Genomic DNA, 16111 nt, shown 5'->3' on the forward strand with positions numbered 1-16111 from the left:
TCAGTTCTGCACAGGTGCACTCAGCGTTTCTTCAGTGTGCGAGCTCAGAATTTTACCTTTGAAACAGCTGTGGTTTCCTCTCAGCGAGAAACATCCTGTCACATACCTAAGAGCTACTTCCTCCTCAGAAAAACATCAATATTTACCAGAATACACAGAGACCTCTAAATCTGAAAACCTCTAACCCAGTAGCATGTTTTTCTGTTCTGTTGCCAGTTGTCATCCCACCCTTGCCAGCTGTACCTCATTTTTATTTATGCCTTTTTTTTCTTAATATTCCTACACCACAGAGACAGCAAACACTCCGCATTCCTCCTGCTGGACTCCAAAGTAAGGCTTGAATTCCTGGGCTGCTGGGAGGAATGCTGCCCTCTGTAGCTGTGGACCCACTGGATGATTACAAGTGGATGGTCAGTACCAGGTAGTTTTTAAGGTTGTCAACATTACAGACTTTATTTATGCCGATTTTACCTATAGAACTTTTAACCATGTGTGCAGTGACAGATTAGCAGACTTTGATGAGGCTTAAATACTTTGTTGTTTTTGTTGTTGATGCCAAAGTCAAAAAGAATTATATCTTCGGTGATGGGAAGAATAGGGAGTCTTGCAAAAGATAGTAAAAGCTCTGATCTCAATATCAGGCAGATAGCCTGAATCCACAGAGGAATTGCAGCAAATACTCAAAGATGCATGAAACAACCTTCCAGCCAAGTACTTTAAAACACTGCACGAGTGTATCTAGGAGAGCTGGAGCTGCTTTAAAGGCAAAGGATGGTCACACCAAATATTGATTAATCTTTTTTTCTGTTTACTTCGCTATGCATGAAGTGTCATTGATGTGTGTTTTCAGTGTGATTGATGTGTGATGAAATTGCTTATTACAGTGTTTAGAAAGCCAACAAACGACTTGCCAATATTCATAAAGATATTACTTACAGCCATGACAAATCCATACTTAGGATAATGCATTCTACAGCGCCGGAAATATGCCAGTAACCATTAGTAACGCTTCAAAATACATGCTGAATCAACATTAACCCGAGGTAAATGCAGTGTCTATCCTGTGGGCTTTACCGAGCACTAAAAATAGTGAGTACATCTGCAGCCATTGATGCAGCACTGCAGATTTACTGTAATGGAAAGGAAATGACAAGAGAGAGAAGGCGAAATAAGAGTAGGGTGGGAGAAGAGGAGAGGATGGTTAAAAATAAGACTCAGTTATGATGAGGACAAGGCTACTGCTAACACGATTTCAGCTGAAAAAATAATGTACTACTCTAGTTCCTTTAGTGCCCCGTCAGATAATAGTCATTATTATTATAATTGGTTGATTTGCACCCCAGAGGAGAAAGGGATTCAGTGTCTCACTCAAGGACACCATGCTCAGCATGAACGGCTTGAAACTGAGCAGCCAGTTTGAAGGACAGTCTGGACTTTGATCTCAGTTAATTAACATGGATCAGACCTAAAATCCCATTCAAGGAGAGATCAAAGTCTCGATTGGCTGTGACAAAGGTCTGATGCAGTTTAAAGGAGGCTAGTTTTATTCTATTGCTATTATAATGAGATGTATTATGTCTTTAAAAGGTTTACCCTCTATGTGTGCACTACTGTTAGACAATGAAAGTATATACTCGGTGAGTGTTGTGGGTAGATGGCCTATGATTTGTGTTATATGTTCTTTCACATAGTCATGCACTGTGACAGAAAAGTAAACAGTTATAGGCATAGATTTAGGTATGCTATGGACTTCAGGGTTAAGGTAAGAAATCGAACACTGCCCCCTGGTGGCAGCAGCAATTATCTACTTTGATTTAATAAAAAAAACAAAAACAACAACAGGCTTTACACATTGTCATTCAGGTAGTGTGAATTTTAGGAGGTACAGCGAGTAAAAGTTCATTGGCAACCCATCAATATTACACGAACATCCGTTTTCTTATCACAAAGTCCTGCTTATTCTATAAACACAGTTGTGTCTTCTGTGGCTCTGAAGGGATATTTCCAGTCTGAGATAAGAACCCCAGGAATGTGAAGTTAATCTGGATTTTGTTTAAGACTATTTTAATCATAATTTTTAATAGAAAGGCTCGGTATGGAGTTTGAAAGCAGTTTTCATTTACCAGGCAGCTCTGATAAAAATGCAATCAAGTTGCATAATGCGAAAGGACAAAAAAGTCTGCATATCTTGGCCTGTAGAGTTTCAATTTTGATTATTCTGTTTAAAACATTTCTTGTAACACATTAGTCCAATTTAATGTAAATCCGATATTTAAAATGTCGGAGTGTGAATACTGTTAATAGGCAATATGTAATCCAGTTTCTTAGTTTCTGTTATTAAATGTAAATCATGCCTCTTCCCTTCTGTTTCTGGAAAAAAAAACAACCAAAAATACAAAGTGACACATTTTATAGACATTTTAGAAAGAGCTTCTTTCAGCTTACTAATGGAAATTAAAACTAATAGCAACTTGTAATTTCCTTGAACCCTCCTTCTAATGACGCATCAACCAACCTGACGTCGGTGAGCTCACTGTTTGCGCAGATCAGTCATTTCTCCAGTTTTTCTCCATCCCAACAGATACTTTTTGAACTACAGTGTGAAAGAGAGAAACCTCCCATCTCTAAAGTTAGTCCGGTTTCTGTAGTTATCTGTGAATTTGAAGTCATCTGAAAAAACAGCCTCCGTATCCAAGATACAGTTTTGCCACAGTGTTACAGTTCTACAAAGGAGGTACATCACCGAGTTACTTCCGCCCAAAATTTCAGCCTCTGTTCCCGTGGTTTGCCGCTTAGCCTTCTTCTTAAATAATGCAGTACAATAAGGGTTAAGGAAAATGTTGTTACGTGAAAAACAACCTACGGAGTCTATCCACCACAAACCGAATACCCCCTGCTTCCACCGCAGTTATTTTGCCCCGGCTCAAACTTTCCTCGTCCTCCACAGCAGTGGCATTACAGTCAGGAGGGAAAATCCTGCTCAGCTCTTTGCAACGACCTGTTACTTTCTGTGTGTGCGTAACCAGACCAAAATATTCTCTGTCCTACTGACGCTTGGTTCAACCCATTCTGTGCCCGAGTGGTGTATTTACAACACTGTGCCCAAATCCTCCTCATCTTTCACTCTGCCAAGGAAACTTTTGCCTTCTGCGTCACAGCAGTCTGTTACTTCTACATTACTGTCCAACTCCAGCAGTCTTTTCTGACACATATAAGCTAACTTCCTTCTGCTCCCTGATCTCATCCTTTCATAAATGTTATTTCTTTCAGTCCATTCAATAAACAAGGGAAAACATATTGTACAATCTGTTTTTTAACTCTTTCCAGGCCAAACAGTAGAATATGTTTAATAAAAGGTTTCATGAGGGGTACCACAAGGATCCGTTATTGGTCCTCTTTCATTTATATGTTGTTTCCTCTATATTTAAATTGTTGTTTGTGACATGCAAAGATATACACATACACTCTTGTGTTGGCTTCAGTTAATGATGCATTTACTCAGGTGACTTTTTCTTAAGGTTTAGTTTTACCTGAGAACTTGGACTATCCTTATCTGTGGAAAATGCTGAGATCATGTTATCAGTAAACAGGAACAAACTCTTGCATTACAAGCAAATATAACTAATGTTTTTCTTTCTGTCAAACAGTAAAGAGCATGACCGCTCTGGCTAGCATCATTTTGGTTGAAATTCCCCTCTGTACTACACAATTCAGCCAGGAAACTATTCGTCCCTACCGATTTGGCCCAAATGATAACTTCACTGTCCTCTACTGGGGAACACTGAGAACTAATACTAAAGGGCAAGACAGAGGGTCACCAACAGTTACTGAAATGTCAATGCTGACATCTTTAGAGCACATCACAGCACTGAAACAGCACTTACTAAAATAATCAGCAACCTCTGACTAAACTCTGATGAAAATAAGGTCTCATTTCTGATCCTCTCAGACCTGATCGCAGCCTTTGATACGATGGACCGTGATTTTCTGATCAATTGTGTTGAGAAGTTAGTTGGTCTGTCCGACAGTGTCTTAAACTGGTTCAAAACATACATCAGAGGGAGGAAGTTTTATGTCACCGTTGGAGATCAAGTGTCAGAGAAATATGACAGCTGCTGTGGGGTTTCACAGGGAAGCTGCCTCGGCCCTTTACTGTTCTCACTCTACATGCTGCCTCTGGGGAACATCGTTAGAGAGCACAATGTTTGTTTTCATAGTTATGCAGATGATACACAACTGTACATCGCTGCTGAACCAAATGATGATGCATCTATGCGCTCCATCACTGAATGTATTTTAGCAATACTCTGCAGCTCGAGTGTTAACCAGAACCAAGAGGAGAGAACATCAGTCCAGTTCTAGCTGCTCTGCACTGGCTGCCTGTAAGACCCAGGACTGACTTTAAGGTCCTCCTCCTCGCATACGAAGCTCTTAATGGGCTCGGACCGAGTTACATCTCCAACTCTGGTGAACTATGAGCCTTCAAGAACACTGAGATCATCTGCTGCAGGTTTATTGGAGGTTCTCAGCAACAGCCGAAAGAAAATTGGGGATTCAGCTTTTGTCAGCTACGATCCAAAGCTGTGGAACAAACTACCTGTAGATATCAGGGAAGCTGCTCAGTTAATACTTTCAAAAGAAAGCTCAAAACATATCTCTGTACGTCCACTTTTAACTAGCTACTCTTGAAGCTCTCTTGCACTTTCCTACACTTGAACTGCTGTACCTTTAAAATGCATATTGCTTATTTTATATTTGAATTCTATTGCATTTTATCTGTTCTTCGGCATTTCATTTCTATATTTTTAAGTGTTCCTTTTTATCTGTTTATGTGAAACACCATGTCATTCTCTTGTTGTGAAGCACTTTGAGCTATATTTCTTGTATGAAAGGTGCTTTACAATTTTTTTTACTATTATCTTGTTTTTCAATGTCCAATGCACTTGAAAATAACTAAGCAGCACTCCATGATATGTTAAACAACCTGTACAATGAGTTTCACCCACCAGGGTATCTATCACTTATCTTTGAAAATAAAGTTGAATATTGTTTCTGCAATACATATTTTAGTTATGCGCTATAGTGCCAGAGGAACAATGTAATATAGTCTAAACTATATTATAATAATAACAACAATAATAATAATAATAATAAACACTCTTTTCACATCTTGTATTCAAGTAATTTATTGAACAAATGGTAGTTAAATTTCAATCCTAAAAACATACACATCATCACAATTTTACACGTGGGTCAAAAAGTTGTGGCGATTGTCTTATTAGTGTTTGCTTTAATTTACACTACTCTGTATTAACTTCCTGTACTTTGTATTTGCTTTGGTTTGAGTTGTGGATTCATTATATTTGTGATACTAGAAATAATAGGTAGTTTGTCATTCACAGAAAAATAGTGACAGCCTACCATCCCTTCACACAAATGATCAACCCATAAAGCTCTCATTTAATCAGACCTCTGAGGACCATCAGTGAATGAATGATATACTTCTAACACAAAGCCATAGGCAGCCTGTAACGAGGTCTAATCAGCAAGAATAATTGAAAACATTTGTGCTCAGGAGTTTTAAATAAAACATCTCATCTCAAAAGGTTAAAACAAACCAGAAAACAAAACTCTTAAGTATTACCTGACCCTTGCTACTATTGTCTACTGTACATGTTAGATTCTTTGTGTGACAAGGAATGCAATTTAATAAGGATTTACTGATGAGTCAAAAGAAACACCACCTCCCTCAAGTAACAACCAACCCTTCCCTTTAATATTTGGAATCATTGATTGCTATTGGATTGTAATTTAACGTGGACAATTATTACAAATGGTATATACAGTACTTCTTGATTTCTCATTATATACACAATAATAAACATGAACTAATGATTTTAATTAATAATAATGACAACAAATGATAACCTAAAATAAAGGAGATGAATTATTGAAAGACTGCATTGTCACTGTGTTTCTTAATAAGCTGAATGTAGTTTGGCTATATTTTACTATGGACCAAGGCTGGCTTTTGTTTATTTGCAGTCAATGTACAAACTGCACTTGATTTATATTTTAGTTGATAAGAAAATATAGCATGAGGACTTTTCATACCTAACCTGATGATAAAAGGAATCAGCTGCAGCCAAATGAAGGATAATCACCTCCTACCTGCCTCCACCCACTTGCTGCTTCATTGCGCCCAGAAACATTGTCTGCACTGTACACTATCTAACATTCAGCTCAATGGAGAGACTGTCAACATTACAGTGACTGCCAGTGAACACAGCAATACCCTGGTTGAGTTTACTCCTTTATCTGGCAAACAGGTTGTTTCCTGTCGAAGTAAACACAAGTAAAGCCGACACAAATTATTTCATTAAAGCTGATTATAACAATAAAGCTACCGGCGCTAGTTTGGCTTCACAGTGATAGAGTGTTCTGTCCTGTCAGTGAGGACTACAATACCCTTAGTCTTTCGTAGCACCCCAGATGATGAGTCCTATTACCACAGCAGCCACAGCCAACACTATCACCAGGATGCAAATCTTCTTCCGGGAGCTTCGCTGGAAGGAAAAAAAAAAAGGCAAAAAGTTGTTCGAGCCTTAAATAAACATAAAAGATCGTCTGAATTTGAATGAACAGGGAGATTGTTTTACTCAAACTAGTGGATGTTTTGAGGTGACTCACCAAATAGCATGAATCACCTTGTGACTCAGCGTTCTCTTTTTAGTTTCACCCTTATTTAAGAAAGAAAACTGACTAATAACTTGGTTACACAAGGCAGTCCATGTGCAGGGGAGTCACGCACTTATAAGACATACCTGGAGGGACTATCGCTTCGATTTCTTTACTGACGCACCAGCTGCCAGCCAACCTCTTAACATTTAGATATATAGATTTGACTTTATTAATCCCACAGTGGGGGAATTTACTGCAGCATAGAGAAGACAAAAAAAGTGCACACAATATGAACAAATACTTATGAGATAGGAAATATGGTAGATAAAAAAATAATTATTTTAGAAAAAAATAATTTATGCATTTTAAAGCTTCTCTGCTGCTCCTCTCAGTTCCTCTAGTGTATCTGTCTTTACTCACTCGTGTTCCTCACCCTCTCTGTCGTATAGTATTTTACCTGGTAGTTTGCAGCTTGTGCCAGCTGCTGTGTGGCATTCTGGACGTTGACATCGGCCTTCTCCACGTTAGCTTCTATACTATCTGTAAAACACACAGTTGGGTGGGCGGGCTTAAAGTACAGCAAATATTTTACAATACCGCACGCTCATATTTGCTCTTTGCTATATGTCTTAAATTAAGTGAGCACTGGGTGATGTACTGGCCATAGATTGACAAGTAAATATCCAAAAGAATATGTTCTTACAGTGGGTGTGAAGATGTTACATTTTGTAAATGTGTAGTTGCTCACCTATCATGTCTCCCTGCTCATGGACCATCATGCCCAGGTCCTTGAAGATGTCATTTATGTCTGTGATGTCGGACTAAATGAAGGATCATACAAAGAGAGGGTTCACATAAAAGAGGCACTTGAAGTGTCACTCATGTTTGTGACTTTATAGTAAACATTGACACAGAGCTATATTATGCACGAGTACTCTGTGGATCGTTTATACCTCCAGCTGCCTGATGGACGACTCTCTCTCCTGGATCAGCATCAGGTCTTCTTCAGTGATAGCCTCGGTCTGAACCTGCACCTGTGAATCGCTGCAGGAATACATGTAATAATAATAATTACTAAAATAATAACAATAGATATGATGATGATGATGATGATCAGAAACGGTGGACTTACCCCTGGAAAGCAGATAGATCTCCAAAGCTGTCTTCAGGCTGACCTCCCTTTTAGAGATAATTCATATTTACTTACTTAATATTGTAAATGTACTGCAGAGGACATTCTTTTCCTGATTATATGCACAGCAATATTTCAGTAGGCACAGGGTGTTATAACATCTGTGCCCATTCCCCTAGTGCATCATTGAATATAATTTGATTCAGTATGTGCAAACCAGCTCATTGTCCAAATTTATGCTCAGTCACATGCAACAAATAAAACCTGTACCATTTGTGTGAGCCAAGATATGTTCCTCACCAAGCATTTAAAGCAATAAGAAACTGTTCCTGCCGATCAATAGAAACAGCAGATACAGATTATTTTCTGTGCAGTGAGATAAGCGATGAGGGAACAGAGTTACCAGACAAGCAGGCTCCCCCATGGGAGTGAAAACAGTCACTATTTAAAAAGACCCCGTGTGAAGCTCAGTAATGTGAGAGCTTCCTGTGAAACTTTGCTTCTAAACTGACATCTGTTGTTGTTGCAAATGAAACTGAGGAAAGAAGAAAAAAAAACTTGTCACATTGTAAAAGTAAAAGTAACAGCCAGAACACACAGGAGGTTTTTGTTCTTATTGATAGATCTTACATCCAAGACGAGACACAATACATTTCAAAGGATTGTTCATGTAATTTAGAGACATGCGGAAGCAGACATAAGGGGAAGTGCGTAAAATAATTTGGGGAGTTTAAGAAAGGCACACTGCCTCCGTTATTAGAAAATGGAGTAATAATTTAGATGCATCTGGCAAATTTCTGAAACCGCTGCAGTGCGTCTGCTGGAATCACAGGCGTTGTCTCTATAGCTCAGATCATTCATTATCACCCTCCCACAGTATCCGAGCATACTCTGTGTGGGACATCTCATTTGATAACGGATTATTTTACTGCTCAACCCGCTGGCACGATGACCTCACTGGCATCTTGCTGACAGGTGATACAGGCGGTTCACTCACCGACAGCCTGGAGCTGGCTCTGACTCGGGCCACAAACTCTCTCTCCTTGCTGGCTGCATCCCGCTGCGTCTTCTGGAAGCTGTTTAGAGAGGCGGAGAAGTCGTTCAGCAGACGCTCCTTCTGTAACTTCCTCTGCCGCTAAGACCCAGGAAACAAAGACAACCAGAGAATCCACAAAAATATGTGTTAGAGCAACGTGGTCCGGATGATTTAAATCAGACTGCTTGTGCTACCAAACTTGGGAAATAAGCTTTGAACAACGGTTAAGGAAGAATTTTAAGAGTTTGGTACCTGATCCAGGCCAACAGGAAGTGCACTGAATGCCTTGATCAGTCGGTCAGTCTCCTTCGCCAGGTGGTTGCCTTGCTGCTGTTTCTGTTGACTTTCGACCAAACAGAAATACTATTTTATTTTGTTGAAGTAAAGCTGGTAAAGAGACAGATATCATGAGACCCTACGTACTCTCAGTAGGAATTATAAGCAGCTGATTAAAGAAAACTGGAGCTGTAGCGGAATCTTTATGAGCAAAATATAATTCTTAAATGAGTGATCAACTTTTGAGCCCATCATGGTTTTGAGGTTGAACTTTTTCTTTATTTTTACTAAGATACTTATTATTATAGACCAGTTATATAAAACCCAACCGAGCCTCCATAACTCACAGCGTCTGTCGTAGCTGGCTGCTGTCCTGCTCCGTTCCCAGCAGGGACACTGCCCGCTGCAGCTCGGAGGCTGAGAGGGAAGACAGAACAAAAAACGCGTTGTTTATTTGCACTGAAGTATCTCCACGTGTCTACAATGATTCACACAGTGCAGTCAGTAAAGTCGGTGTAATCTTAATGTTGTGTGTGTGTGTGTGTGTGTGTGTGTGTGTGTGTATATTACTCAGCAGTGTGATCTTCTGGATATTGGAACTGATGTTGTGAACCAAAACACTGGGGTCCTCTTGAATCCCAGCCTGGTAGGCCATGATGAGCGCTGTAAGGACACACAACAACACACACACACACACACACACACACACACACACACATACACATACACACACACACACAGTCTGTCACTTTGTTCTGTCATGATTCACACTGGGATCTAATTACCATAATTACTGTGGTTCGCTAACTGTTCTCATGACTGACATGTGAAAATACCTTTTGGCATCCAAGGCTGAAACCAGTTGTTTCTGTATATTGTCCAAATCTTGTCAACTTACAAAACATGTTTTACTGGCTATGCCTTAATTTGTGGCGGCTTTAATAAGTCACTATAACATGAAACACAAGCTGCTACACGTTGATGTCACGGATGTGCTCCTCCTGGTATACCCTTTGTAACCCGATTTGATGTATGAAAAACTTTTTTTTTTTTACACATTTTCTTCCTGCAAAACACCCAAAAATATCTACTGTGATAATAATTATCTTCCACCATCTTGTGGTGAGACTGAGTGTCGTGCCACTCATGACTTCATCTCTGTCAGGGGTTTTATTCCCACCGTATGTTTCGGGCAGTAAAGCCTGGAGTACAGTTGATGCCCCAGTTCATTTAGAAGCTGTTGGATGAGGTTGAGTTTATGTCTCCGTAGGGGCCAGTCAACTTATTCCATTTCAAACTCAGAAACCCCTTTTTTTTTTTTTTTTTAATATATAGACCCTGCTTTGTCTACAGGAAAATTGTCAGGTTGAAAATATGGTGATTCACAACCAAGGATTCAACCCAGGAGGTGTTTCGGCAGGTACATTGGTGTAAAAGACACAGGAGTCAACTAACACACTCTGGATTTCGTTATAAATGATGTATTCATACCTTGAAAGTGATTGCAGATTGGTCAGATTTAGTAAATGTAACGTCACAATAACCTGTAAGCTGCCAATATTGTCCGGTTGCTTTTTCGTTATTATTGTTAAGTGGGCGCTGCACAGGGATTTGGGGATCAGGTGTCACAAGTTCACGAGCAATGCATCCTGGTACATGTAGGCCCTTCTGTCATTGCGCAACGAACAGGACAACTCAGGAAAAACACAGCTTCCTCAATCAATATAGCTCACACTGAGGAATGTATTACTTCATGTGACTACATTTACCATCAATTCAGAGTGAACATATACATAAAAAGGTTTTGTTTTTTTTCTTTCCCCCCCCCCCCTTTAATTTCTGGTGTATAACAACTCCACATTGTCACAGTGAAGGGGTTTTTCATCAGAGCTGATCATGCAAACTTCCTGCTGACTCGAAAGGACAGAAACCAGGGCCAGTATGCAAATAAACAGCAGCTAAGAAACTTGTCACACGGACACAATACGTGTTTTTTACTTCAATAAAATATCACGGGGACTTATGTTAATTAAAACTTGTTGCACTCTCATCATCCTCCGTATTTTGCCCCCCTTTGCCTGCAAGACAAATGCGGAAATCACAGGAGGTTTTTTTTACTGGCAAGAAAATAAAGGGCATAAATAATCACTCCTGAACCACTTGTGTTTATCGGGATTAACGCAGGATTTATATGAACTTTACACCCCTAACAAAAGTTATGAATCCGAGTCAAAAATGTTTCGCTCCTTTTTCTTTTTTTTTTTTTTTTTTCCGGAGAGCAAATTCATTTGCTTTGTTGTTTCCAACATGTGAAACGACATCGTAAAATCGCCTGTCTCCTCCTAACGCGTCGATTCTGCCCAAATGTTCAGCTCTGTTGTGTAAAAGTTTTGACTTTACCTTTCTTGTAATTTCCAGCGGCCCCGTGTGTTGTTTCCTGGTTTTTGTGCCACTCCCCCGTCACATGATGCCTGCCGCTCCGGAGGCAACGTGATTGGTGGAAAATGTTTTTATTGTGGCAAACGATGAAACGAAGCAACATAACTTCCCCTGCAAAAACAAACATGAAGAGCAAAAACTGTGAAAAATCATGTCTAGACTCATTAAAAAAAAAAAAAAATAGGAGGCAGCTCATTCACAGTAAGTGTCGAAGCTATTGTCCAACTAAAAACACATAAATCTACAAATCCTCCTCTATTTAGATCAGAGGTCGTGAACAGGGGGGTCCGCGACCCCTAGGAGGTCCACGGAGGTACTGCAGGGGGTCCATGACATTTTTGGTTGAATTTTTCTTTTTTAAAAAAAATATTTCTTTATAATTTTTATTTTATAATTTTTTTTTTTTAATATATACATTTTTCACACATTTAAATGTCTTTAAATACCCATTAACATGAATCCTTCATGTTGTAGCGAATGGATAAATGGAGGCAGAAGATGTTATCTTTCAGTAAGAAATGCACACATTCAGCGACACACAGGAGCTCTCTCAAGCTGGGCACTGGTTCACTCACAGCGCAAGACTAACCTGGACCTGTCCCTCCAAACCTCCTGCACTCCTCCAGTTTAATATAAAACACAATTTTATACAATATATATAGTAGGCTCCATCTCTCTACCAGTTTGGGGGTCCGTGGCCTGAAAAACTTTGAAGACCCCTGATTTAGACCATTGTTTATGTTTTACTTTGAAAGTAAATTACAATAACTGAGCAAGATGCTGGTTCATAGGCACCTGACCAGTCCAGTTCAGTTACACATCATGTTGGATCCAATAAGGAAATTCAAAGTTGTCTATTAATATTTGCCAATGACAGTACATATAATAAGTAGAAGCTTTTGTATTCAAATCTTTGGTTTAATGCACAAAAAGGCAAGTCTATATATGTATAGTATATTTCAACATAAGGGCAATTCAAAGTGCTTTACATAAAACATAATAGGCATCAAAAGAAAATGTAAAAGCAACATATATAAAATGAAAAAGGGTTACAAAAAATACAATTAGAAATACAGGCACACAATTATTTGGTTTGATAAAAGTCAGTGGAAAATGGAAAAGTATTTATTTGACTAAAAAGAACGGGCAGTTCGAGCTAACCTGCAGTTCCAGATATAAAAGCATAAAAGCTGAGCTTTTATCTGTGTTTAGTTTTGACTCATTCAGGGGACAGAAGGCAGACCTGTTCCAGATCAAATAACCTGTCCCTGAATGCAAACGTGCTGTTGCATAGCACAGATGTTGGACAAATGATCTTTAGTGGACGTGCTTACAGCTCAAAATTGTATGAGCTAACACAACTCATTGTTTATGTTGGGGGGGGGGGGGGTATTTGTTAGCACATCAAGGCTAACCAAACACTACTTCAGTTCATGGAAAAATAAACATTCACCTCGTTCCCTCCTGTATTTTGAGTTGTTTTTTTTTTCATAGAAAAAAGCCAGTCATGATCACATATCTTTTGAATTAGAATTAATGTTAAAAAAACCATGTAGATCGTAACAGGACTGAAACCAACATAGAACATACTGTAATTGTGATTTATCTGTAGCCACCCACTGTTATCTTTGACTTTGAGGGGCGTTAAATGGGTTGTCTGTGGCCCAGATGGTAGAGTGGGTTGCCCACTAAGGTTGGTGGTTCAATCCCCGGCTCCTGCTGTCCACATGCCTGAGTGTCCTTGGGCAAGACACTGAACCCCAAGTTCAGTGATGTCAGACAGATTCTGCTCTGACCGGCGGAGATAAATCTGACATTGAGTTGCATATAGACATTCTCTTATCTTAGCGAGGGTCCATTGAACTGTCTGTCACATGGACAAAGGTGAATGTGGGTGTTTGTTTGTGCAGACAATTTCAGTGTGAACAGAGGGTAGATAAGCCCTGTTAAGCCCTCAAATAAGTCTCAGCCCAGGGCATACCTTCCTGACTCGCTGCTCCTCTGCGGATCCATCATGCTGCGTCCAGCGCTTCTTGGCTTCACCCTGGCCTGTGCAGTGGCTCTCAGCAGCTCTGCTGTAGTTCTAGAAAATGACAGGCCTATCCTGTGGGCACATACGACTGGCCAAATGACTGATTTGCCAATCCAGGATGGGGTTTTGAATCCTGACCCCTGGCACTTCCTTCAACGCATGAGTCTTTACCGGCTGATGATAGCTGCCACAGATCCCTTCATGGGATCCATGGGGACAAACGCAACAGACAGTCCAATCTGGGGACTGCCACTGCAGCTCGGATGGCTGCTCACGTCAGGTAAGAAGAACATTATTATGAGTAGTATCAATAATAATGCTATAGAATCGAGACACCAACCAATAATGTGCTGTTTCTGTAGGGCGTCTGGGTGACCCAACCGGTGCAACAACCTGCGGTCTGCAAACAGGAGATACTATGTGCATTTCACCTCAGAGCTGGTGGGCCTGTAAGTACGACAAACAAACTTAGAAATGAACACAAACGCACACGCAGAGCATGAACTGCAACTTTATTTCTCCCCAGGTCTGAACCACTATGCTTCTATACTTCCCTTCCTGTCTGCTGCACAGCAGGGCTTCTTAGGAGATGGAGTTCAGGTACTTGTGCAGTCCTAAATTGATCGTAAAAAAAAACATTAAAAGCTGTACTCGTGGAATATTTTTGGCAGCTGTTGTTTTTATATCATCACAAACATGAACAGTTATAGTTTTAATGATGTTGAGGATGACTATAATGATCATTATTATGTCATCAGGTCCAGATGCAGGCGCCTGCAGGTGCAGAGGACTATTGTACTTCCCATGCTGACTGTTCAACTCGCTACCCTGATGCTATGAAGAAGTGGGATGCCTTTTTTCAGGTATTTGGAAAACACATACACACAGGTGCTGGTTTTAAATGTGTACTTCTTTGCATTACACTTGTATAATGTCCTCTTATAACAGAAAACCTGGGGTACAAAGTGGAGGTATGGAGTTAGACAAACATGAGCCTATGTAAAGTAGAGAGGGTCTAAAGTCAGCATACCTTGGCTACTCCTGCTTTTGTTTTACTGTCTCTTCAGCTTCCCCCACCTTTATGAAACTGTAATACTAAATTGCTGGAATAGTCCTTTAATGGTCCATGTGTGTGTTTTAAGGGTCTGAAGGCTTCGACTGACTCTCCTCTGCCTGACAACGAGAAGAAAGATGCTCTTCTTGGTCTCTACTGGGATGCCCTCATGGCTTCATATTTAGCCTCTGCAGCATGCAACACCAAGTATGTATCCATCTATCTACCTTGATACAATATGGAGCATAGCTGAGTGTAAAGACTTGAAAGAGGGGAACTGTCTCCCAGAACCTTTAAAGCTCATTATTCAACAAATTATATCTTTTTGTTTAATCTGTAGTCTATACCAAAAACTAAGGGTAAAAATGCAGGGGGATTTTGTTTGCTCGACTATTTCTTGGCCAGTTGCATACAGTACAGTCTCTGCTGGTAGCTAGGCAACCTCACAGTGATAACATAAGTCCAGGACAGAGCCGGGCTAGCTGATTTCCCCTGCTAAATTAGACTAATTGTCTCCAGGCTGTAGCTTATTATGTGACTGTAGCAGAACGTATATTTCCTAAAATGCTGAAGTATTCCTTTAACCTGTCTGAACCTCGGCCTCCCTCCTGTCCTCTCCTCTCCATCAGGCAGAGCCACTATTCCTCTGAAGAGATGTCGTTCGCCAGCAGCTGGCTGAGCTCAGCAGAGTACGTGTCGGCGGCTCATTTCCAGTCCAACTTGGAAAAAGCAGTGATGTTCCTAAACCCCATGCCAGGTCGGGTTTTGAAGGTACATACCGACAACTTCATCCATCCATCTATTTATTTAACATCTCGCAGTTTTTTTCATTTCTGTCTTATTTGTACTTGTAGGACGGCGATGTTGCACCTAACATAGCTGATCTGAGTGCGGAGGAGAACCACACACTGAGAATCTTCTCCTGGAAGAAAAATATCAACTTTGTACTTGGTAGGACACCAACAAAGTTACATTTTTCATATAGCTTTTGCTTGTCTTGAATTTTCAAGCTTTTAGTGATGGTAATGATGATGTCATCTCCCAGGTGGGACGCTGGAGAGTTTGTGGAAAAACGCCATGTGCTCAGTGACCACAAGAGAAAAAGGCGGGGAGCTGTTGGAGCAGCTGATGCTGAATCCCACCTTCCCTACAAGCACATTCATGACCATCATCTCTTCAATGTCTACAAGCTGCTGAGACAAACACACTCGCCAGCAGAAACAAACTTCCTTTTGTGTAAAGTGAGTCACTTTGTCACCTCAGAAGTGAGTTTTGTTTTTCATCCAACCGAATAGTTCAAATAATGACCATTATTTGGAGGGTGTGGACCAACAGACCGTGGTCATCCACATGTCGTTGTTTTCGTCACTCTTATGAACACCTGTTTCTCGGTAAACTGTCAACAATCCCTCACTTCCCTCACTATTAAACTCTTTTCATTCAAGCTCTTGTTATTGCACT

At 40.2% G+C, this 16111-nt stretch overlaps 2 protein-coding genes across 2 annotated transcripts; one reads left to right on the plus strand and one right to left on the minus strand.

Annotated features, from left to right (window-relative positions):
• Positions 1-5170: 5170 nt before the first annotated feature.
• Positions 5171-11558, minus strand: stx7l (syntaxin 7-like). The gene is made up of 10 exons (XM_069158478.1): positions 11526-11558; positions 9696-9788; positions 9473-9542; positions 9102-9192; positions 8811-8948; positions 7814-7860; positions 7635-7725; positions 7430-7502; positions 7139-7221; positions 5171-6566 (listed from the first exon to the last, which is right to left on the minus strand). Exons 2-10 carry the CDS (start codon positions 9778-9780, stop codon positions 6471-6473), a joined length of 774 nt encoding a protein of 257 aa, XP_069014579.1. The 5' UTR covers positions 9781-9788; positions 11526-11558; the 3' UTR covers positions 5171-6470.
• Positions 11559-13542: 1984 nt separating this feature from the next.
• On the plus strand, positions 13543-16094 carry LOC138203534 (protein LEG1 homolog). The gene is made up of 8 exons (XM_069158488.1): positions 13543-13876; positions 13959-14045; positions 14123-14196; positions 14355-14459; positions 14739-14857; positions 15280-15421; positions 15505-15601; positions 15696-16094. The coding sequence occupies exons 1-8, from the start codon at positions 13579-13581 to the stop codon at positions 15845-15847; spliced, it is 1074 nt and encodes a 357-aa protein (XP_069014589.1). The 5' UTR covers positions 13543-13578; the 3' UTR covers positions 15848-16094.
• Positions 16095-16111: the final 17 nt, after the last annotated feature.

The sequence above is a fragment of the Embiotoca jacksoni genome, unplaced genomic scaffold, assembly GCF_022577435.1.
Source record: "Embiotoca jacksoni isolate LCO1_2020_lvr unplaced genomic scaffold, fEmbJac1.0.p SCAF_23, whole genome shotgun sequence".
NCBI classification, from domain to species: domain Eukaryota; kingdom Metazoa; phylum Chordata; class Actinopteri; family Embiotocidae; genus Embiotoca; species Embiotoca jacksoni.

Excerpts from the sequence above, each read along its gene's own strand:
- stx7l (XM_069158478.1), bottom strand. The coding sequence starts at position 9,780 with ATGGCCTACCAGGCTGGGATTCAAGAGGACCCCAGTGTTTTGGTTCAC. Across the intron at positions 9,193-9,472 it reads AGCCAGCTACGACAGACGCT|TCAACAGAAACAGCAGCAAG; the intron begins GTGAGTTATGGA and ends TTTGGTCGAAAG. Across the intron at positions 7,503-7,634 it reads CGTCCATCAGGCAGCTGGAG|TCCGACATCACAGACATAAA; the intron begins GTATAAACGATC and ends TCCTTCATTTAG.
- LOC138203534 (XM_069158488.1), top strand. The coding sequence starts at position 13,579 with ATGCTGCGTCCAGCGCTTCTTGGCTTCACCCTGGCCTGTGCAGTGGCT. Across the intron at positions 13,877-13,958 it reads CGGATGGCTGCTCACGTCAG|GGCGTCTGGGTGACCCAACC; the intron begins GTAAGAAGAACA and ends CTGTTTCTGTAG. Across the intron at positions 14,046-14,122 it reads ACCTCAGAGCTGGTGGGCCT|GTCTGAACCACTATGCTTCT; the intron begins GTAAGTACGACA and ends ATTTCTCCCCAG.